At 44.4% G+C, this 23813-nt stretch overlaps 1 protein-coding gene across 3 annotated transcripts in view; it reads left to right on the top strand.

Annotated features, from left to right (window-relative positions):
- Nucleotides 1–7740: 7740 nt before the first annotated feature.
- The window catches only part of LOC144753751 (olfactory receptor 6E1-like), a 33534-nt gene continuing 17461 nt past the window's right edge, over nt 7741–23813 (top strand). Inside the window, exons 1-2 of one of the 3 annotated variants that reach the window (XM_078641333.1) lie at nt 7741–7820; nt 10147–10387. In XM_078641333.1, the coding sequence (XP_078497459.1) occupies nt 10288–10387 (100 nt within the window). In that variant the 5' untranslated portion in view covers nt 7741–7820; nt 10147–10287. Of the gene's footprint in view, nt 7821–10146; nt 10393–12139; nt 12266–23813 lie in introns of those variants that run through there. The other 2 variants (XM_078641335.1, XM_078641334.1) reach the window with 2 other exon arrangements.

Here is a 23813-nt window from a genome sequence, read left to right as displayed (position 1 = left end):
AGAGGTGACTGACATGCAGTAAAAGGGGGGTCACAGACGTGGAAACCACTTTGCGTGCCATGTCACAGCGACAGTAGAACTGCACCCACAGGCCCAGCAATGGCAGAGGCCTGAGACAGGTTTGAAAGGCTTCTTTGGTGGGTGGCGCAATCAGCGATGCAAGCCCACCAGTAGGATTTAATTTACTGGCCCTGGGTATCTGAGATACCCCTTTACAAGGGACGGACAGGTAAAAAAAATACGCCAAACAGGTGTAGACAAATCTTACCATGTTTACCACAGCAGTGCTAAAGTGCCCAGAGTCCTAAAACCACCAACACAAGGTCAGAAAAATGACTAGGAAGAAGGCAAAAAGTTCAAGGATGACCCTGCAAAAAGGGCCAAGTCCAACAGTACTTCATTGGTTTCTGGTGCTCAGCATAGTTGTCATCACCACACTTATAACACTCTGCCATATGGTGGCGCTGCTCATCTAATTTAGAGATGCACAGATCAACGGTTGTTTATGAATACAATATAAATTAAAAAATACTAATACCTGCCTCCCCAGTCATTCCTTTAGCTTTGGGGACCTGGAATAATCTGAACTTTCGCCCTTGCAGGGGAGAGAGATGGTTAGTAGATGTTTTGGCAGCGATGAAAGGCGATGGGTGGTGCAAGCTGCAGTGGCCTCCTGGTCAGGGCCCTGGCACTTATTACTTTACAAATAAAGCACCGCGACTTTGGCCGAGCACTGCACAACAAAGAATAGGAACAAGCACTAGAATTCCCCCCGCGGGTATCTAGGAATGTCTGCTTCAAAGCCATTCATTTTCACATACTACACCGCGCCTACCTGACATCCGAGCAGCTCAACTGCTTCTTCCCCACAGCGCAACTGAGTTGCGTCCACTGCCACTATACATAAACTGATCTGTGACACATGCTGAGGTCCTGCTCAGACCTCTCCCTTTACTGGTGCTCAATCCACGAAGCGATAGCTGAGGTTACTGAGCTCCCAGACCTCGAATTGTGGGAGGCCTACACGCTCAGCATCTTCAAACGCAGGAAACAGCACAAAGTACGGGCCTGCTTTGCTGGCCTAGCACCCTTACTAGCCAAGTGAATGCTCACTTTACACTCGAGAGCCACACAAGCTCCTCCAGTCACCGCGAGTGAGTGCAACAGTAGGGAAAGCGTTGGATAGCGTAAGGGTAAAAATTACTATTCCCGCAACAGTGGGGAAAACATTGGATAGCGGGAGGGTAAAAATTACTATTCCCACTCCAGTGTCTGCAACAGCAGGGAAAGCATTGGCTAGCGTAGGGGTAAAATTACTATTCCCACTCTAGTGAGTGCAACAGTAGGGAAAGTGTTGGATAGTGGGAGAGTAAAAATTACTATTCGCACTCCAGAGAGTGCAACAGTAGGGAAAGCATTGGATAGTGTAGGGGTAAAAATTAATATTCCCACTCTGGAGAGTGCAACAGTAGGGAAAGTGTTGGATAGCGTAGGGGTAAAAATTACTATTCCCTCTCCAGTGATTGAAACAGTAGGGAAAGTGTTGGCTAGCGTATGGGTAAAAATTACTATTCCCACTCCAGAGAGTGCAACAGTAGGAAAAGTGTTGGATAGCATAGGGGTAAAAATTACTAATCCCACTCCAGTGAGTGCAATAGTAGGGAAAGAAATGATTTAATACTTAAATAAAAATTTATTAATTATCAATACCAATCAATACAAAAGTAATTGAAACTAATTACAAATTACATACTATTTAATAATTAATTATGTATAAATACGAAAAACTATTATTTATTACAAATTATTAGCCTATTAATAATTAATTAACAACAAATTAATTTCCAATACCAAAAATTAATAAGTGAGAAAACTTTTTACCAATTAATAATTAATTAACAGTAGATTAATTATCAATACCAAAAAATAAAAATAAATAATTACTTAATTACAATTATATTACTTCCCAGCCTGTTCCCCTATAAACCAGCAACCGGCTACAGAACTAAAACGCGAAATTAAATTATAAATAATTAATAATTCCGAACAATAAATATGTAATTTACTATAATTAAATTACTTTCCACCCTGTTCCCCTATAAACCCACAACCCGCTATGGAATTAATTACGCAAAAATTAATTAACATAAAATTCATTACTTTAAAAAAAATTCAAACAAACATTACAAATATAATACATACTTTTAACACATATACTAACACTTAAAACACTATAAAAAATCGATATTTTTTACAACTATATTATGACTGTCGATATTACATACTTCGATATTATGAAAATCGATATTTCTTACCTGAATTTCGATATTCTGCACCACTATATTTTTTCAATTCGATATTCTGTCCATTCTATGTAAAAACTCCATGTTCTGTCAAGTCGATATATTTTTTGATATTGTGACTAGTCACCCTCCCCGCCAAGAGACCAGTCCCCAAACTCAGCTGCGCTTATCCACAATTATGTATCGGGGTCTCTGAACCCCCACGGACATGAAGGAACCACATATATTCCTGCCCACCATGGTAGGAGCCCAAACACAGTGGCACCCACAACCCCCACCCAGCCTGAGCCCAAACACGGCATAGAGCTAGGGTGACCAAATGTCCGTAAATTTCGCAGACCTTGAGGATCCCTTTTAGGGTCGCCTTTTGTCCGTAATTTTGGGCCTTGCAGGAAGCAGAGCTGTTTCCCTGCAAAACAGGCCTCAGCTCCCTGATGGGCCTCCTTGCTCTCATACTCGGAGCACAAGAGCAGCCCCACCCCCGCCCATTGTCATTCTGTATGCTGGCTGATTGCCACATACAGAATGACAATGGGCCAGTTGGGGCTGCTACATAATGTGGCAGGGCATTCTAGTTGGGTTAGATTGAAGAAATGTACAAAAACGCCCATTCTGCTATGTGCCACTTCATGAAAAGGAGCTGGTGAAAGAAGTTAAAAAGAAGAGGTTATAGTTCTTATACAGTCTCATCATTTTAGAGCTTAAGCATGTTTCATATTACATACAACGAAGCCATAGTTGCTGCTTTTTTATTTATTTTATGCAACTAACATTGATTAACAAAGCCAATAGCCATGGCTTGTTGTAGATCTAACGTACCTGGATGCAATGATAGAAACAGCAAAATGCCAGTCGGGCGGCACATTATGCTCAGCAATATTTTTAGCTTCGGTGTTTTAAGCGCACCCTTAATTACATCAGACACACCCCTAGGAGAGACCCCCAGTTTTTTGTCCCACTTAAAGCCCTGGATACAACACAATGTCACAGTCTCCTCAGGTCCTAGCACTGTGCATCATGCATGACTCATGACTTCAAAGTTTTTATATTGCCTATGGGCAGGGGCATAGTGAACCCTTCCCCACCCCACCCCACATCTTGTTTTAGGAACTACAGCGAGGGTGAAGTTCTTCATGGGCCTCTTCTGTCTGCAACTCTGCAGAAAAAGGCTCAGCTCATAATTAATGTGAAAAGGTGGGTGGGTGAGTGAGTAAGTGAAGGAATGAGTAAATGGCTGGAAGGATTAGTGGAAGGATGACCGGATGAATGAAAGGATGAATGGATGGATAATGAGAGAAAGATGGATGGATGGATGATTGAGTGGAAGGATGGATGAGGGTAAAGAGATATATGTATGGGTGGAAGGGTAGATGAATGGGTAAAAGGGTCAATGGATGAATGAAAAGATGAATAGATGAGTGAAAGGGTAGATGATGGGTGAGTGAATGGTTGGATGGATGAGAGAAATGATGGATGGATTGATGAATTGATAAGTGAAAGGGTGAATGGATGGATGGATGAGTGAAAGGGTGGAAGTAAGGATGGACGAGTGAGTCAAAGGGTGGATGGATGAGAGAAAGGATGGATGGACGATAGAAAGGCTGGATGGATGAGTGAAGGGATGGATGAGTGATAGGTTCAATGGATGAATTCATGAGTGGATGAGTAAATAAATGAGTGGGTGGATGGAAGGATGGGTGGCTAAGTGAAAGGGGAATGGAGAATGAAAGGGATGATGAATGGATGGACGGATGAGTGAAAGCATGGATGAATGATTGGCAGAATGGTTGGGTGAATGGGTGCATGGATGAGTGAAAGGAAGAATGTAAAGATGGATGAGTGAAAGAACGCATACATGAGTGAAAGGGAGGGTGTAGAGCTGAAAGAAAGGATTGATGGATAGATGAGTGAAAGTTTGAATCGGTGGATGGATGAGTTACTGAGTAGATGGATGAGTAAGTGAAAGGATGGCTGGATGGGTGAAAGGGTAAATGGTTGGATGGATGAGTGAATGGTTGGATGGGTAGAAGAGAGGATGGAAGAGTGAAACGATGGCTTGGGTGAAAGGGTAAATGGGTGGATGGATGAGTGAATGTATGGATGGGTGGCAGAGGGGATGGATGAGTGAAAGGATGGATTGGGGGAAAGGGTGTATGGATGATGGATGGATGAGTGAAATGATGGATGGAGGGGTAGATGATGGATAGGTTTGCAAATTAATAAAAAGGTTTGGATATGGATGGGCACACAGATGGAAGGACAGAATGAATGGTGAAAGACTGAAAGAATTAATAGATGACAGAATGTAAATTTGGAATGGTGGATCTCAGGGGTTTGATGGAAGGATGAGTGGCTAGATCCTTGGACAAGAGAGCTCTTCTGGGAGGGTTGTGATGACTTACTTTGCTTTCTTGGTCCCGTAAGAGCTTTAGTTCAAAGTGGGAGGTATTTAAAATGTCTGGCTACTCCCTTGCCTATGTGTTACTATTCTGTATTTGCTGTGTGCTCATGTGTGGGGTCTATACATGATTCATATGACATTTTGAGTGACACCCAACTGCTGCTTGAATGTTACACTAGTAATTGTAAATGTTTGCATGTTCTTTTTAGGTGTAAGGTATTAGGGAGAGCCTCGTAGTGCCATGAGCTGTGCTTGAGATGTACAATGTGTTTGTAGCAATAGGCAAGGCGTCAAAAATAAACTATGTAATAGTGTGTCGACAGTGTCTTCTTTAAGAAAGCTGCAGGGAAAAGCTTCTTTGTGACTTCCGTCAGTTAGTGCAATTCTCTACAAAGCCCCCATAAGCAAAGTCAGAATCCATATTTTAAGTTCCACTTGCTGAAACACCCATAATGCGTACCTCATAGTGGGTTAATCACAGCAATCCTCCCTTTAGTTCACCTATGCGTGCCACTTTACATCTCACAATGGCATTCAGATATGAGATGCTAGTAACAAAGTCTATCCAAGCAGATTTTCCTGACCATTTCTCTCACCAAACATGCCTGCTAAGTACCATGAGTTGTAAACAAAATATCAGACTGGACAACCCAGTGCAGTAACCCTATAATTAAATAGATTATTATCATATGAAATACTACAAAAAGACGTGCACAGTTGCTCAAAGCTGCGCGCATACTGAAAAAATGTGAAGTGCACGATTGTCCCAACCTAATGTAAACTTATTTTGACTTGTACTTAAGTGGTTGTCTATTTACTTGCTTTTATACTATCAGGCAACTTCCTCTGATGTGTCTGTAAAACTTTCTTTTTGTCCCGAAGTTCTGTCCAGAATTTTGACCCTTTGTCCTTAATTTTTACACTTACCGTCCTGAATTTGTTCCCATGCCAGTTGGTCACCCTACATAGAGCTCCAACCTTGGCCTCTTCTCCTCCCTGTCTTCATGTTCACACCCACTCAACACCTTCCTGACAACTGTCTTTCCCCCCACCCCCCACACACATTATATTCCACTGTTAAGAGGTATTAAGAATGCTTCGGACAGTCAGAGAGGTAGACAACATCACACCAACCCTTTCATTGGTCACCAGGGAATTGTGGCAATCGGTCAGACACTTCGTCCTACGTCTTTCTCCTCACGCACACTTCACACAAAGAGGGATATGAGTTGATGTTTAACTTTGCCTTACTTATTTGTTTACCACTGTATAACTATCTTTTGCTCTTAACTACTAAGCCCCAATAAAAACAGTTTAATAAAAATGATAGACCATTAACTTTCTGCTTGTCAATAAAACCTTTTCATAACCTTGATTACACCATATGCCATTGCAATATCAATATTGGTAATGTAAATAAAGAAATATCAATTCAATTCACTTAAAGTCTTTCTTCTGTTTTCACATGCTGCCAGTTGAGCTTTAGAACCTACCCAAAGCTGTCCCCACACTTCCGACCCTATGTGCAGAATGAAACGCATTTGGGGTGCCTTAAAACATTGGGAATGCCTTCACGGGGGAATTCATATAACCCACTGAGACACTTAGAGTGACCTTTGTGCAAAACATCTGAGAGGGAGGGGCTAGTGTACTTTTTGCAGGCCTTCAAACACTGTCTCTAAATGTTGGTGGTGCCCCTGCCCTTCATTGGGCACCACAAGAACAAATATACTATTTTAATGTTATTTGTTTAGCCCCTCACAGGGGTTTATGGGGTGCTCCATCACCCTGGACTGTGAATATTATGAGAGGCTTCAGCATTTACCGAAATGCTTTCCTTCATGTTTTTGTAAACATCTGCCAGTGCCCATTTGGACATATGTGGGCTGTATTTTAGCTGGATGCCCCAGGGGAACCCCAAGACCCCTGTGGCCCGAGCCGGGGTCCTGCGTGTGCAGCACTCTTCCAGGCCTGGTGCCTGGTGGAGCTGGCGTCTGCCTTGCTACCAGTGGGCAGAAGTCAACATATATACATGTATGAAGTACGAAATGCACCACTGGTCCTCATTTTAACACAATAATGTATATACCGCCTTTCCCCATATTCTGCTGCAGAAGGGGTTTCTCAAACCTGCTAAAAGCACTAGTATCAACACCAAGGATTTTTCAAAAGCATTGTGATTTTAGTGAACGGATGCCAGAGGCCTGCACCCCACTTTGAAAAGTGTTCCAGCACCAGACTCCAGTGAAAATCACCATCTGCCATTGTTATTGGCAGATCTATACCTTGGCCACAGTATGATTTTGAAGAGCATGGTCACTGTCATTATGTTTGCAAACAATTACTGTTATTACATTAAAAAATAAGCCCTGACTCATGTCCATTAAAGCTAGGTGGGTGGCAAACGTTTATTGTTCTAAAAACGGAGTCATGGTTCAAAACGCTTGGGAAGCACTGCCTACAGGGTTTGAAACTGGTTGCAAGGTATCAAAAAGTGTGTAGATTCAAGATGGTAGTCAACCACTGGAAAAAAAACTGTTTAGGCTGCAGCCAGCTTAGTAACTACCGGATGCAAAGAAATCATGCAATTCTTCATATCTAATTATGACTTACTTTTTAGTTATCCGTGTGTTTAAACTATGTCTTAGTGCACATTAAGGCAAAGCAATTATTAACGTTTTTGTACCAATAAGTATATTTTTCTTGTGATGCAGTAAAACTGAAAAAAAGGTTTCTAAACCTGTTCTAAGTACGTCTGCTTACCAGGAAACACCAAACGTGTTATACTAAAATTAAATGTGATGCTTAATTCACCCCCTTCCTCCCCCCCGCCAACCCTCCCAAAAAAATCTTTAACTATTTGCCCGACTGAAATTATGGATGGCTTTTTACTTCTTTTTATTTTTGAGGCGTATGCTTGCCATTAAAAAATAAAATAAATGTTAACCATAGCAATCAATTGCCAATGTTGGATCTGATGGCTTAGCTAATAGTTCTTCTCCAGACAAGATCACAACTTCTCTTTTCATGGTGTAGGGACGGAAAAGCCCCCGGCTTGGTGATGGACGCGAACCTCTGCCCTGAGTGGCCCAGCTGTATGGATATCTGGATGCCTGGTACTGATTTTTGGTCATAGGCTAATACAGATCATGCGTGTGTGCCATAATCTAGGCATGTCTCCTGGTAATGTAGTCTTGTTAGAACCGGAAGGGCACTCCAAGCACTTTCCTCGTAGTGATAGAGGGATACTGTCCTCACCAGGAGTTATGTGACATCAGAGTGGTGGTGGCAGCATACCGATGTTGTGTTTAGTGGGGATCAGTAGCGTGAACTGGCCTTTTTACCTGTGTCACTGAACTGGTGGCAACTGGCCCACTTATTTAATGTTCCACAGCTGTGTACTTAACACCGCCTTGGTCTACGAGGTGACTGAGTGGGGCACCAGGCAGCGTGTGATGCTTGTGTGTGTGTGATGAGATGTATGTGTGCTTGTGCATGGTACATAACATGGAGGCCTGAGGGTTCCATCTTGGAAGCCCAGGGCCATGGAAAGGCTAGTGGAGGTGAGGACTGCAACCACCAGACAGGAGAAGTGAAGTGCTGACATTCCTGAGGGCTTGGTTGGGAACTCACACTGGAGGAAGAAGAGCAGACCATCCTCTGCCAACGTCAAAGGTCTCCTTGATTTCAGGAAGAGTTACTTGTCAGTTGTGCCTGAGCTCAAGGTCAGGGGGATGGTGAGTCTCATAAGGATGGCACTAAAGGACCAGTCTAACAAAGAAGTATGCCAATACTGATATGTTCATTTAACGCACCTCATGGTAACCAAAGAAGAAAAGAAATTCAAAAATGGGAATTGCTATTTAATAGCTGTTTATTCTTAATTGATTTAAAGAATTCCAAAAGTGACACTTAATACATAATAAATTGAAGAATTGCAAACGCAAAATTGAAAAATAGGACACAAGAAAGGGGGTAAAATCTCATTCACCACTTCAAATATCATACATATCACAGTCATCCCACTCACATTCACATTCAAACGTTTCAGACACAACACACTTTCCACAATTAAAGTGGAACAATGAACACAAATAGAAGCAATATAAGCAGTCTGCTCAGGTTATAGAATTTACACAAATAATTTCAATTTTTCAATTTATTATGTATTAAGTGTCACTTTTGGAATTCTTTAAATCGATTAAGAATAAACAGCTATTAAATAGCAATTCCCATTTTTGAATTTCTTTTCTTCTTTGGTTACCATGAGGTGCGTTAAATGAATATATCAGTATTGGCATACTTCTTTGTTAGACTGTTTAATAGGCTCAGCCTTACTGATTGGAGCCAGCCCATTTTTGTTAGTACTAAAGGACCAGGGCATCAGGATAAAGAGGAAGGCTTAGACCTTTGAACCTTTGTGAGTTGTACAGCCAGATGTAATCCCCTGCTACCCCCTTGTCAGGAAGGAAGTGTTGCGAGTCCAGGTAACAATAGAAACCACTGCTGATTATGGATTGCGAAAGGATCAGTGGGAGACCGCCACCCTCCCTGAAGGCTTCGCAGGGTGCAGGGCGTTAGAAGGCTCTGAGAGCTGTCACGGTGGGCTGAACTCTCACTGCTGCGTACCATGGCCTGTTTTCTGAGTCATATCCCTTCAAGTCAATCCGATAACATGAATGCCTGCTAAGGCTATGTGAATCCATCATAGTATGAAGGTCCTCCTTGGGCATTCTTTAACATCCCTGCCTAGCAGGCAGCATCCCTCCCACCGCTGTCGTAACTGGTTTCAGTGATGGAATATGAATGGAAGGCCCAGCTATCCCCATGGAAGGGGGTTTAAGTGGCACTGATGGCGGGAGGCCACTTTCATGACTAGAAAAGGGTCAGGAGGCCTGTGAGTTCCTCTGTGGCCCAGGGATACACAAGTGTTGTGTAGTGTAGCTGCATTTATTATATGCTTCATCTTGCCACTGGTGAGGTACCGGAAAGCATTTGAGGAAGGGTGGCGTGCTGCTCCGTGGGAGTGCTATGGATGGGACAGCATGTCTCTGTCACGTGATCATGTGTCTGTCTGTCTGGCGAGGACCAGGGGTGTGCGGATATTGTGCTTTGTTGCTGTGATAAATCTTATGTTTGAACTAGTGAAAAGAGTAAGAGATATGATGCTTGAACATTACATAGTAGTTTATAAAGTGAGTGAGTGACGGGTGCAGACTGGCCCATGTAGGAAGCGTTTGTGTGTGTACGGCAGACACTGCTCGAACTATGTCACATCAAGTGTGTAACTGCTCCTATGCATGGGTGTAGGAGAGAAGGAGTGAGAATAGATGTCCCTTGTCATTGCTGCAGATCTGTGTTATAATATAAAGTGCATTTGTAAAGCACACGTTCACCCAGAAGGGTATCCTGGCACTGAGTAGCAGATGTATTTTGTTACAGAACGATACTTCTTTTATCGACCTCAGAAGGACGAAAGGCTGAGTAAACCCACCGGGATTTGAACATGGCCCCTCGAGTGAACGTAGTTCACCAAGCCGCTAGACTGGTCCGAACAGTAATAGCTGCTAAACCACCTTGACTATGGGTCGAGGCAAGGGCCCGGAAGTGAAAGATGCTGCCTGGTGTGCGCAGCCTTGCATCGAAAGGGCGGATAGGCAACAGTGCGAAAGGCTGCTGACAGGTCAGGTAAGAGGAGGAGTCGAATTGACAATAAGATATGTGCAAGTTTAAAGTTAAAATTTCTGTCTGACCACGTGACCTAGTTATCGGTTGGTTTTGTGCCTCATGCACGAGTACAAATAGTTTTGTAAGAGTTTTGCAAGAAGTACACATTCGCCTTCTGTTTCACCACTACTGGTGTTTGATCTGAAGGCCATGCATTGAGAAGCATTAACATAGTTCATGTCTTTCATTTTCGGATTATTTTGGCCTCGCTTGACCCTGTGCTCCGTGGATTCTGAGCCCCCGCACGCTCGATGTAGCCCCCAATGCATCCTCCTCCCAGGTGGGATGCTTAGTGTAATTGGCTGGCCGTCAGGGAATGAGACCTCGGACTGTTACGATTTACTCCGCTGTTTTCCATGATTAAGAAGTTACTTTACAAGAACTTTCTGTTAATCCCCACATGTTCGGGGCTCTGGGGTCGGAACTGGTAAAGTGTCCTGGCCCGGAGCCAGCACCCGAGTCCCCGAACCACCTGCGGCCTAATTGCAGCGGGTGCCCGGCCCTGCGGTCTGCCAGCGACAGCTGCGAGGGTGGCACCTCCCGCGGGGGAGGAGGCCCTTCCGTCAGCGAGGGGTCTCGGTGGAGCTGGGGGTCCCAGCGGCGCCCCGGGAGCTCTTGAAGTACAGCCGACGGCGGGCTTTGTGGGCGTCTTCCACCGCAGCCCCTTCCAGGCGCGTCCTGCGGACAGGAACTATTCGATATCCACCCGTGATAACACCTCCGCTATCCGAGCCTCGTTACAAGCAGCCATCGCCCCGAGGACCATGTAGCTCCAGAGTTGTGTTCGGAGCTGCTTCCAAGCGCACAGTGGGATGTCGGCTTCCTTATGGGGCTTAAAATCAGTGTTATTGTTTAAGAAATAGCCAAAATTCGATACCTAGATAGCGAGGGCAGGAGGTGAGATCTGAAGGAGCTATGGGTTTTTAAATCGGGATTCTGTTTAATGACATGTTCTGGGCACATCCGTCGGCACTCTTCCTTGTGCATGACTGACACCTCCTAATCTTTATTACTTGTGTGTGTTCGTGCCTCAGAGACAGTTGTAGAGAGGAGGGTGCGTGGTAAGCAGTGCTTAACTTGTACCGGTGGTTGCACGGCCCTGGAAATTATTTTTCACAATCCGGTTTTGAAACAGTGGTAAAGCGAGAACGCAGAGATGAAAACGGGTCTGTAAGAGTGAGACGAGGAGACAGAAAGAGTAGAGAGCTGGAAGAAAGAGGCGTACTGTGCAAGACAAGTCAGCCGTGGCAGTACAGCGCCCGCATTCGGTTGCAGGGCGACAGATTCTGTAGAAAGAGTTTGGACCCCTGCACTTTTTCCAAAAGCATGCACTGAAAAGTGGCCGAGCGAGGGTTGGTACGAGTTTAGAAAGGAGGGAGGGAACAAAGGCTGTCACGAGCACATGCGTGTTAACCCCAAGAGGAGACAAAGTACAAGGGGCAATGGAAAGGGCGAAGTGATGTTTTTAAGATGAGTCCTTACAGGACGGTACAGAATGACAAGTAGGTCAGGCGGCGGCAGCGAAGGTCTGGGTGTAATCAGAGCGGAAGGATACAATCCCAGCAGGGCCGACTGAGCAATTTATCCTTCCGATATCAATGACGTGAGCACCTGTGACTCTAGTGATGATCTTTGAACTGGACAGTACAGCGCGGCTTCGACGCTAGTAGTGAACGTCTTACTCTTATAAAAGCACTAGTGATCGAGGAGGAAGCTGTGTCGGACTCTGAGGTTAAAGGAAGCCGGGGCGAAGATCAACGCACCCGCAGAATGACCGACAGGAAGACGGACGGCGCCTCCGGGCACCACTTCAAGCCTGGGGACTTCCTATACCGTGAGTAAACCTATAGTAACTGGGGTTGGGGGTCACAGCATTTTTCCTTGGATAAGTATTCCTCACGCCTGGAAATTCAGCAGTGAGTCAGCCCAAGGTGGGAGTAAGACAGTAATACTCATGGGCATGCTTTGTGTGTGTCGTGCCCCATAGCGAAGTCCAATGGAATTTTCTTCCAGTTATCCCTATTTGAGCGTAGATAGTAGGGATGCTATACTGAAAGTTACAACAGCACATTTCAACGCAATTTTTGGCAATTTAGTTCCACTAAAATAGAAAGAGTCTTTCTCTGGCCCCCCTTTACATCAGCAGGCAGAGAGTCCCGGCGTTTGGTCGGTGGTGTGGACAAATGAGGACTTTCCGCATTTCGTGTCTTTTTTTGCCGGAAGCATAGACAGCAAAAAGGCAAGCCTGGGGTCCAGGGGCCCAGCATGACATCAGATACGGATCTTTTCCTGAGGGAAAAATGCCCGAGTCCCGCGGATGGCTCAGCGAGTTATGCACATTGATTTAAAGTGGGTTGCCTGGTCACTGGGAGCTAGTGTAGGGGGAGCAGGCGTGACGTGGCTCCTCAGTGGAAGATTACGCAGATGTCTGAAGGTTGCTTTTTGGATTCAGCGTAGTATCCAACGTGTTAGTTGGGGTGCTCTGGGCTATCCAGTGGGTGGCGGTAAACATCCATCACAACGCAAATTTTACGACGCACTACCATTACAACGCAGGATTTACAACGCAAGTCATTACAATGACTTGCGCTGGAGGGCGCTGTAGGATAGGGAATAGTTTAATTTACTATCCAAAACCTTCCCTACTATCCACGGGGACTGGAGTTGGAATAGTTAATTAAACTATTCCACTAACCAGCGCCCCCCAACGCAAGTCGTTGCAACGACTTGCGTTGTAAAACCTGCGTTGTAAAGGCATGCGTAGTAAAAGCATGCGTTGTGATGACATACATCAGTGGGTGGCCAAGATGACGGGTACTAGAGTGATGGTAGATGGGACCTTCTGTGGGAACCCGAGGTACGGGAGAGTTTGACACAGACGTCTCATCAGGTGGAAGCATCCCTTGATTGCTTGATTTACTTGTGGGATTATAGACAGATTGGAGTCCAGGATGAGTCATGGCCCCCAGGTGTCTGACTGAAAGATCACGTGTTTAACCATTGCGGGACAGCTGGGTTGATTAGTCTTAGAGGTCGTGTAGAGATTCCAAAGCTTCTCCATCTTCATGGAGAAGTGTAATAGGTTCTGAAGGTCATCTTTAACTAGTTGAAGATCAACCTTGAGGTCTGCCAGCTTATCCTCAATGGAGGGAGGGTTTAAAGAATGGGTGGATGGTCTAGAGGTAGATGGTTAATGAGACCCCTCAAAGGAGGGGAAGGTGTAGGCCTCATAGGCAGGGAGATATGGTGCTAGTGTATGGGGTACTGGAGGCAGAGAGTGGAAGAGGCGAGGGAAGAGGTGTCAGATTAGTTTCATCGATGGGCCTCTTGCTCTGTGGGCAGTTGAAACCCCTGGGTTGGGGAGCACGGTTGATCAGTGGGGCGACCATTGGGGCCAAGGTGATGTAGAGGAAGGGTAGCTAGTAGACCTGAAGTCCCCCACATTGTTGTGGAACACTTTAGGGGTGAACATTGCGTATTAATGATGTGAGTAGCGGTAGAAGGCAAATCCCCTACATTAATAGTAGGGCCGCAATAATGTGTGTATCATCAGCGTAGTTATGGCAGCAGAGATTAAAGGATGAGATGATGTCTGCTGGTGGGCCCCTGCAGAATGTGATGAGAGACCCCTGTCTGAGTCTTCAATATCTCACAGACATTCACTGGTCTTAGGCTCAGTTGGGGCCCCCTGAATACTTGGGGGCCCCTAGCACCACAATGGGCAGGACCTGTGTTACGCACTTGGCTACGGTAGCAGTGGTGAGCCCTTGCCTACACTGCTGCGGATCGGATTAGTTCAGAGAAACACAGGGACAGGGATAAGGTGTTAACTCACAACAGAAAGGGGTAGGAGGATCGAGTCCCACTTTGACCTCCTTCAACAACTATGAAACCACTACATAGAAGAGGGACTGTGTGCATATAGAATGCTGAAAGTCATAGAACTGGGGGAATCACACACGTGTTTTAAAACTGCCCTCACACACAGAAATCTGTGTCATGCTTCATCATAGGGCTGCTAACACACCTCCGCGCAGACGCTGGAGGTGGAGCAATAGGGTCCTAACCCTACCTCCTTAATTTCAGGGGTGGAGGGAAGTAGACCTTGTCGAGTAGCTTACTCTGAACACATAAGGTAGAGCGCCTTGCTCTCCAAAATGAAACTGAGTTCATATAAAATCTAATTTTGAACTAGAGGGGGAGCGAGGACAGCTCCCTATAGTCACACTTTCATCAAGGTGAGCTGCGGCCTCTCCATGTGTCTTTCTCTGCGCTGTGTAGGCTAGTTCAAGTTTAGATTGTATATGAATTCTGTTCCATTTTGGAGAGCAAGGTGCTCTACCTTATGTGTTCAGAGTAAGTTACTCAACAAGGTTTTCTTCACTCCACCCCTGAAATTAAGGGGGGGAGGGTTGGGACCTTTGGGATCATTCAGTAGTGAGTCCTGATGAGTCCTGATGAAAGCCGGGCTATTAGATTTTGCCGGCTGAAACATGTCGACGGTTTTTGCAGAGTGGAGGGGTTGGTGACTCATACTAGGTTTTCCAAACCACCATCCACTGGTCCAGGTGTGACCACTTTTATTCTGGGCAGGGTACCCAGTATTAAAACTGTCAGATGGGACTCCTTGTATACAGTTTTAAATCACAGTTTCTGCACTTATTTTCACTTGGGATCCCCATACTACCTGCCACTTTTGTGTTGTATTGTCTTCCCCCTCCCCATTGCTCCACCTCCAGCGTTGGTCTGCGCGGAGGTGTTTTAGCAGCCTTATGATGAAGCATGACACAGATTTCTGTGTGTGAGGGCAGTTTTAAAACGCGTGTGAGATTCCCCCAGTTCTTTGACTTTCAGCATCCTAGATGCACACAGTCCCTCTTCTATGTAGTGGTTTCACAGGGATAAGGTGAATATCCTGCCTACAAGGTATAACCCACTTCAGGACTGTACCGTGAATTCCTGCCCGGGACACCCTCTGAGTAGCTGTGCGCTCTATAGCACCTGTTATTGGTTGATTGATCGAATTCCAATGTCCAGAAGTCTCTGTAGTATTGCGGGGTTGAACCATCTCGAAGTTCAAGGCAGTTGAAGCAGAAGGGGTCCCCTCCAGTGGAGTGTACGGTTGTGATTTCATTGCACACGCGCACATGCTGGTTTTTGCACCCGCTAACCGGGTTGTATTGGTCAGTCAGTGCAAATGGAATTTTCGCTCCAGCTGGTGCAAATATGTTTTGTGTGCTGTCATTTCAAGGCAGAAGCCGGTAATCTACTGGTCGAGCAATGGAAATACTGGTGCAGAATTGCCCTTTTAAGTCAACATTTTATACTATCGATCCCCCATTGCCTGTGGTTAGACTCTTGTACTTAAATTGTTGCCTTTCATTGCAGACGTTTCCCACTCCTTGGGAAGGGCAGGCGTGTGTAACCAAGATCATTTTCAACAAGGAGACAGAGCAGGAGGAACTGGAAAACGGAGTTTAGGGAGGACTGAAAGGGAGAGAAGAGAAGGCGGAACGAGAAAATATAGACGGAAAGGAGGCACAGAAAGCGAGGAGTGACTGAAGCAAGAGAGTACAATTGAATGAAGGCTGAGAGGGCAAGGAAAGAGGAAGAGATAAGAGCGGGGAAACAAATATAAGAAAATGGAATGAAGAATGAAAGTAGGTTAGGAAGGCAGAGTGAAATGAGAGGAAAGGAGGTAGAAAGCAAAGCCTTGTTATTTCTAAGCTGAATCAACTGCAATCGGCTTTTTATGTTTCGTTCGGAGTTTCAAGTGTAAATAATTTTTGGAAAAAAAACATGCAGTTTAAAATGGTTAAAAATACTGAATTCAATGTACATTTTGAGACACCTCAAGGTATTGTTTTGTTTTCCTCTAGAATTCTGAAATGTTTTTTCTTCTACTTTTTCTAAACAATGTCTTGCTGCAAGTTATTAGCAAGTCCAATATTTTGACACATGCATTATAAAGATGAGACCTAATGATTTTGCCTATGCTTGTCTTATACCGTGCCAAATGCTGTTATACCCCTACCTGCCTTCCTCCTCCCAGTTTCTGTTTTCTTCAGTATTCTGTACACACTCAAAATGTGCCTGAAGCATCTTTTCTTTCCTTAGTCCTAATTCTTTTAATACAAGCAGTTTTAGGTTGGGGGAAGGTATCTTATCTACCAAACCACATTATAACACGTTGCTCTCACTAGTTCTGCTTTTTGGAAACTTTTCAAACTTCGTGAAGTTTTAAAATGAATTTCAGAAATGCTGAGGAAAAATAGAGCTGCTGAGGAAAAACATTCACAAATTCAGTCACCCCTACCTGAAATTGATCTGAACTTTAGAATGAGCAGTTGAGCAAAGTAATCTGATCAGTTGATTTAAATATATCATTTTTTTTCAGTTAATCCAGGGCACAGCCTTAAAGGCTTCTCGTGTCAGCCTCTACACTCTTGTTTTAAGCACACACTCAATGCTCAGCCATCCAAGATGTTGTCTGGCTTCAGTCAGGTGGCCCGAGCCGGATTCCACCTTGGCATTTTCATATGTGATACAGAGAAATATCTACAATTAGATTGAGAAGGAAAAAAAGCCCTGAATATAAATCCGGTATTTGTAAAGCACAAACTTCTGCCCCCTAAGGGTCTCAAGGCGCTGGGAGCCGTCAGGGAGACATACAGCTAGATTCATCAAGCCGAAAACGGCTCGCAAAGGGCCAGATTCTGAGAATCTGGCCCTTTGCGAGTGCAATTTTTGCATTTGGGATTCATCATCCCAAATGCAAAAATCGCTAATTGCGAAATCGCATATTTGCGAGGAATTGCATTTAAGGAATCTCTATTTGAGATTTCTTAAATGCAATTCATCAACCATTTTCAATTTGCGAATTCGCAATTTCTGGCCGCTATTTACCACGAAGTCAGACTTCGTGGTAAATAGCGAAAACTCAGAAAAACGCACTTTAGTGCATTTTTCTGAGTGGTATGTTACACACACACATGTCCTTTGGACATGTGTGTGCGCAACATCTGGCTACATTTGCTTTTCAGGGATGCTACAGGGTGTCCTTTGGACACCCCTGGCACCCTTGAAATCGCATCCTTATTTGCGATTAGCAATTTGCTAATCGCAAATAGGGAAGATGTAGGAATCGCAATATTTTTTGCTATTCCTACATGAATCCCGTTTTGCAAGTCCTTAATAGCGATTCCTTATGAATCGCTATTACAGACTCGCCAAACGGGACTTTGACGAATCTAGCTGTAAGTGAGCTATTGCCCAGAGTTACATGGGGCTGAGCTGCGACCAGGGATCGAACTGCAAGCCTTGCGTTCTTGAGTCAGCCATCTTGGCGACTGCACCACACCTCTTCTCAGTATGTACAACACTGAGACCTCATCACCTTGACTAGTATGGCCCGGGACAGTGAACATCTTGGTAACTTCTCTGGTCGCTACACAGATTGGAGCAAGAGTGGCATAAAGATCTGAAGATCATGAAGTCCAGAAACTATGGGAAATGTAACATATTTATCATTTATTCGCACCTTGACAATATCTGTTGAATGACATCCAAGGTCTCCGAAATGCATTAAAACATATGAAGAGATTTATTGTTCAAAGAATTAAGCTGCATGATTTAGAGGGCAGATTGGCCGGGAGCGCGCTTAACTAAGTGGAGCTTGGGACTAACTCTACCTTCCCTTTGTGGGAAGAAAGGACCAAGGGACAGAGGGGAATTAATCATTAAAGGAAATACAGAATAGTCACATGTTCAGTTTTTGTGTAAGGGACAACGCTGGTGACTCTTGCAGGCCTGGCCTGCCACTTGATGGCTCCAAGATTTAGATTTTTCTCAATTGCAGACTTTATGGGGCTTGCACCTTCCTTCTTTTCTTTATAGAATTGAGCACTGAATCAGTAGTTATTACAATGCCCCAAAGTGCGGTGAGCAGGAAATAAATTCATTCTTTCAAAGGGCAGTATTCAATTCCTACTTGATCTGACAAACGAACATAATGGTTGGCTCCCCATCAATGCAATAGTTCTTGCTGTACACAATTTTGTTTATATTTATTTTTGACTAACTGAGAAACATTGGTTGATGTTGACGCGCCAAATGCCTCCTATAACTGTTGTTTCATTGGAACGACGTAACCGGCATGAGATCACCGGTTGGGCCATAGCCACAATGTTGTGTGATGTAAAAACTGGCACCATTGGCCACATCTTTTGACAACAACATTTTTCCATGGCATTGTGTTTTTAGGTTTCGCCTGGCGATCCGCAGCGCAGGCGAAAACTTTTGTTTACTAGTATGGGGCTTTGTCCCGCCTCTCTGTTCCATTGGCTAGCTTCCTAAATGGAGGCTAGCCATTGGAACAGAGATATGTCCGTCATTGTCCGAGGCGATTCGTGGGCGTTCCGTAGAATTTTTCTCTTTTTGCCCACGTCATGCGGTGGTGGGCGTTTTTTTTTTTTTCGGCATACTTCGTCACACCAGCCGGACGGCCCTCCCTGTGAGGACGCAGACCCGACCCGCTCCCTACTCCGAGCCGACTCCCGGAGGTAAGTTTTTTAATTATGCGACATTCGCTGCGGCTGCATAATCACAGTCAACCTACATCGGGATTACAGCATGTACAGAGCAGCAGCGCATGCCCGCTGCCTCTAGGCGTGACCTATAAACCTAAATAAAAACCCTAGACAAGCAAACATCTTAACTACGGAGAATCAATAATTTCAATATATTGAAAGAATATACAAATTTCAATATTTGACCAATCTGCTTCATGTCAAAGTGAAAGTGTCTAAAATTGCCTCGTCAACTGCATAGCTTTCTATTCTTTTTTCAAGTGTTGTAATGGAAGTCCGTCTTCTATGGCAATGCATTGGCAGTTTCCGCAGCCCCTCTACGCTTCCCATGTCTCACACTTCCGCTTCCGGTCCCTCTGTGGCCTAGCTGGGCCCGGAGCCGGGGGCTTCGGTACCAGTGGTGGCTGCCCCGGAGGATGTCCTCAGAAAGGCTGGCGGCGCACGTTTTCCGCGCTGCTTCGGAGGGCCGTGTGCTGACTCTGGCCACTCTGCTGTTGCACCGGTCGGAACGTGAAAGCCGGGAGCTGCTATCGCAGGTTAGCGCCGGAGGTGGACAATGCAGTACGCCGCTTATCATCGCCGCCAGGAACGGACACAACAAGGTGGTAAGGCTGCTGTTGGAGCACTATCGCGTGGACACACAGCAGAGCGGCACCGTGCGTTTTGATGGGTAAGAAGTAATCTGAGGAACTTGAGAGAAAATGCTGGATCTTGAGTACAGGGGTAAAAATCCAAGTTGGAGTAAGTCTTGCGGAGAAGATTATGGAAGCGAGTCTGCAGGGATGCAGCTCACGTGGCCCCCAGGATGCTCTGTGTGTACGGGAGGATGGGGCGTTGCAGATTTGTGAGGGTAAGGATAGTGTGACTCGAGGTGTGTGAGGGGGGAAGATCTGCAGGCGTGTGTTAGGTGCTCTGTAGGTGTGTGTGTGTGTGCGTACTCCCTAGGTGTATTGGTATATGTACTTTGCAGATGCAAGAAGGGTGCATGGCAGGTGCTGTTTGTTAAGTGGTTGGTGATGCCAGGTGCTATGCCCGTGATAGTGGATGGGCACTCTCTAGGTGGACATTTCATCCTGTGACTCCCAGGTCGTTCTGCAGGTGTGTGAGAGTGGGTGTTGTTTTTAATAATGGTTCTTCACAGGGTTTGAGAGTGGCTCTTTCAGTGTGTTTGGTTTGTGAGGACAGTTGCTATGCAGGTGATTGTGGGCGGGTATTCTCCAGGCACTGAGCTGGTCTTGTGACTCCCAGGGCATTCTGCAGGTGTGTGTGTTGTTTTTGTGTATGAGAACGGTTCTTCATAGGAGTTTGAGAGTGGCTCTTTCAGTGTGTTAAGTTTGTGAGGACAGTTGCTATGCAGGTGATTGTGGGCGGGTATTCTCCAGACAGTGAGCTGGTCTTGTGACTCCCAGGGCATTCTGCAGGTGTGTAAGAGTGGTTGGTGTTTTTGTGTGTGGGAACAGTTCTTCATAGGAGTTTGAGAGTGGCTCTTTCAGTGTGTTAGGTTTGTGACAACCGTTGCTATGCAGGTGATTGTGGGCGGGTATTCTCCGGACAGTGAGCTGGTCTTGTGACTCCCAGGGCATTCTGCAGGTGTGTAAGTGTTGTTGGTGTTTTTGTGTATAAAAACGGTTCATCGCAGGGTTTGAGAGTGGCTCCTTCAGTGTGTAAGGTTGGTGAGTACAGTTGCTATGCAGGTGATTGTGGGCGGTACTCTCCAGGCACTGAGCTGGTCTTGTGTCTCCGGGTCGTTCTGCAGGTGTGTGTGTTGTTTTTGTGTGTAAGAATGGTTCTTCACAGGGTTTGAGAGTGGCTCTTTCAAGGTGCTAGGTTGGTGAGTAGAGTTGCTGTGCAGGTGCACACACACACACACACACACACACACACACACACACACCTACAAAACACACAACATCACTCAGGGAGCTCCTAATTGTCAGCAAACTCTTTAATGACTGCAACTTAAGGCAGGGTTTTTGGTCCTTTGATAAGAAGGTTAGTTATTATTAATCATTTTTACTGTTTGCGAGTGATTAAGCTATTGACATTGTAAATGGCAATGCCATTTATTTATCTGTTTTCAAAACCAACACATAAATAAAAAATGTGTCATTTACACTGCCAATAGCTCTAACTTTTACAAAGGCGAAACCGTTGCATTGTAAATGCTTGTTTACTAATGCAATCAGATCCCCTAAATGCACAATGCAGGAGCAACGCTGGTCAGTTGTTCCAACGAAGATATGGAAGCCACATTTCGCACCGCCATTACCGCAGAAGTTTGCAGCAAGCTTGCCCAGACATAGTACCTACTGATTACTGTGCCTCTTCAATTTATATAAGAAGTGATGGCATAAATATATTTTTTAACTATAGGTACAGAAAGAATTACATGATGACCTTTCTAAAGATACTTCCTGAGGTAAGACTTTGACATTATTATTATTCAAAGTAGTCACGCCATTCAAAATTACCAATATGATTCCAAATGGGTAAGAAGTGTTTCATTACATAGCAGGATGCTACCGTGCTATTTTGTGATGAAGACCCCTCCTGCAAATAATTGAACTGGGGTCGAAATGTCAACAAGGTAGGTTGTTGTCTGGACATTTAATGCACGTTATATGAACCCAAATTTAGCATTCTAATCAGTGTATCAAAGTAATATGTGACCGAGCCAGCATTCCATATGTCTTTAACTGTTCAACTGAGCATTTCTTAAACTCATGTCACCTTTCACTAGAACTGCACCGCCACATAGAGGCCCTAAATGCTTTTCTAATGTTTATGGTAGAAAATCCGATTAGATTGCCTGAGCTCTGCATTTAATTTTGGTGCTATCTTTCTGAGTCATCCAGAGTAGCTCTTTATGATGTATTTTTTTCATGTCTTGTGTAAAACAAATTGGTACTTTTGATTATAAATCCGAGGCAACCATAGTTCTTCCTAACCGCCAATAAATATTTTGTCACAGCTCAGTCGGATTTAAGGCATAGATTAATCAACGTGAAATCGGCTCGCAAAGGGCCAGATTCTGAGAATCTGGCCGTTTGCGAGCGCAATTTTTGCACTTGGGATTCATCATCCCAAATGCAGAAATCGCTATTATAGAATTCGCAAATTTGCGAGGAATTGCATTTAAGGAATCTCTATTTGAGATTCCTTAAATGCAATTCATGAAACATTTAATAATTGCGAATTCGCAATTTTGGGCCGCTATTTACCGCGAAGTCAAACCTCGTGGTAAATAGCGGAAACTTAGAAAAATGCACTTAAGTGCATTTTTCTAAGTCGTATGTTACACACACACATGTCCTTGGGACATGTGTGGGCGTAACACCAGCGTCCAATATCATTTCAGGGGTGCAACAGGGTGTCCTTTGGACACCCCTGCACCCTTGAAATCGCAAACTCAAAATGCGAATCGCTAATAGCGATTCGCACATTGATATGTCTTCCCATTCATTCCTATGGGCCTTTAGGCCCATAGGAATGAATGGGGAGTTATTCCTTATTTGCGATTAGCAATTAGCTAATCGCAAATAAGGAAGATGTAGGAATCGCAAAATAAATTGCGATTTGGACATGAATCCCGTTTTGCGAGTCTGTAATAGCGATTCCTTAATAATCGCTATTACAGACTCGCAAAACGGGACTTTGATGAATCTAGGTGTAAATATTTTGATTCTAGTCGCAGAATTTTCTTTTGAGGTTTTGGTACTTTGACCCGCGTTTAAAGCACAGGGTATATGTCTGCTAATGGTGAATTCTTGCAGCTATGATTTTAGTTGTCTTTTATGACTGCATCATTCTCTTGATTGCTTCAATTTTAGTTTTTACATTTTTTCATCTAAGGGTGACTTACTCATGTCGAACACTTTTTCCCCCTGATTTGCTTTGTCTCCCAAAAACATGAATACGTCAAGAATATAGTAAACTATTTAAACAAAAGTCCAATAACCACATTTTCTTCTCTGTATATTCAGCATAAACAAAGGGACCAATGGAAGTATTGAATCAGAATGTCACTACCATTATTGAGAAACATAAATTGACAAATAATCTGCAATTATTATCAAAGGATGAGTTTATGGTACGCATTTTGAACATTCCCAAATTTAGAGTTGCGAATTCATTTAATCTAGAAACAATAAAACTGACCTAGTTGGACCACATAACGTACAATATGGAATTGACTCACCAGAGGAAGAGAGGCATAGTCATTTCGAGAAGGATGGGCCATTGCATGTTATTGGAATGCATTAACAAATTAGATTTAATTGATATTGGACAAATGGACAACCGAAATCAAGACCATATTCATAATACTAATCATGCCATCAGATGATATTAACAAAATGTTCTCTCAGTTTTTACATAATATCTTGTGTATTTTGTCTAGGTGATTTGTTTATGAACATTCTTACTTATTATGCTCCATTAATATGCCAGTATGGAGAACTCCAGTGCGGGTTTGCCAATCGACAGACACAACACTGTAGTCATTCAAAAAGAATCAATGATGGCTATTTTGAGTTAAACAAAAACCAACACAGTTTGGAAGGAGCCAGTGTTCTTAAATATAGTGGGCCGGATCCTCAAGGAAGTGCCGCAGCGTGGCCCTGCAAGCCCCTTGGCTTTGCCATGCTGCAGCACTTCCGAAGCACAGGAATGCGACATATTTACAAGAATATGTTGCATCTCTGTGTTTCCTCCTGCGCTGACACACAAACTGCAGCCATGCGCTGGCGCAAGCACCCTTGCACCATGGTGCAAGGATACCTGCGTCGTGGGGAG

Source organism: Lissotriton helveticus, chromosome 5_1 (genome assembly GCF_964261635.1).
Source record: "Lissotriton helveticus chromosome 5_1, aLisHel1.1, whole genome shotgun sequence".
NCBI classification, from domain to species: domain Eukaryota; kingdom Metazoa; phylum Chordata; class Amphibia; order Caudata; family Salamandridae; genus Lissotriton; species Lissotriton helveticus.
This window is presented reverse-complemented; position numbering and strand designations above follow the sequence as displayed.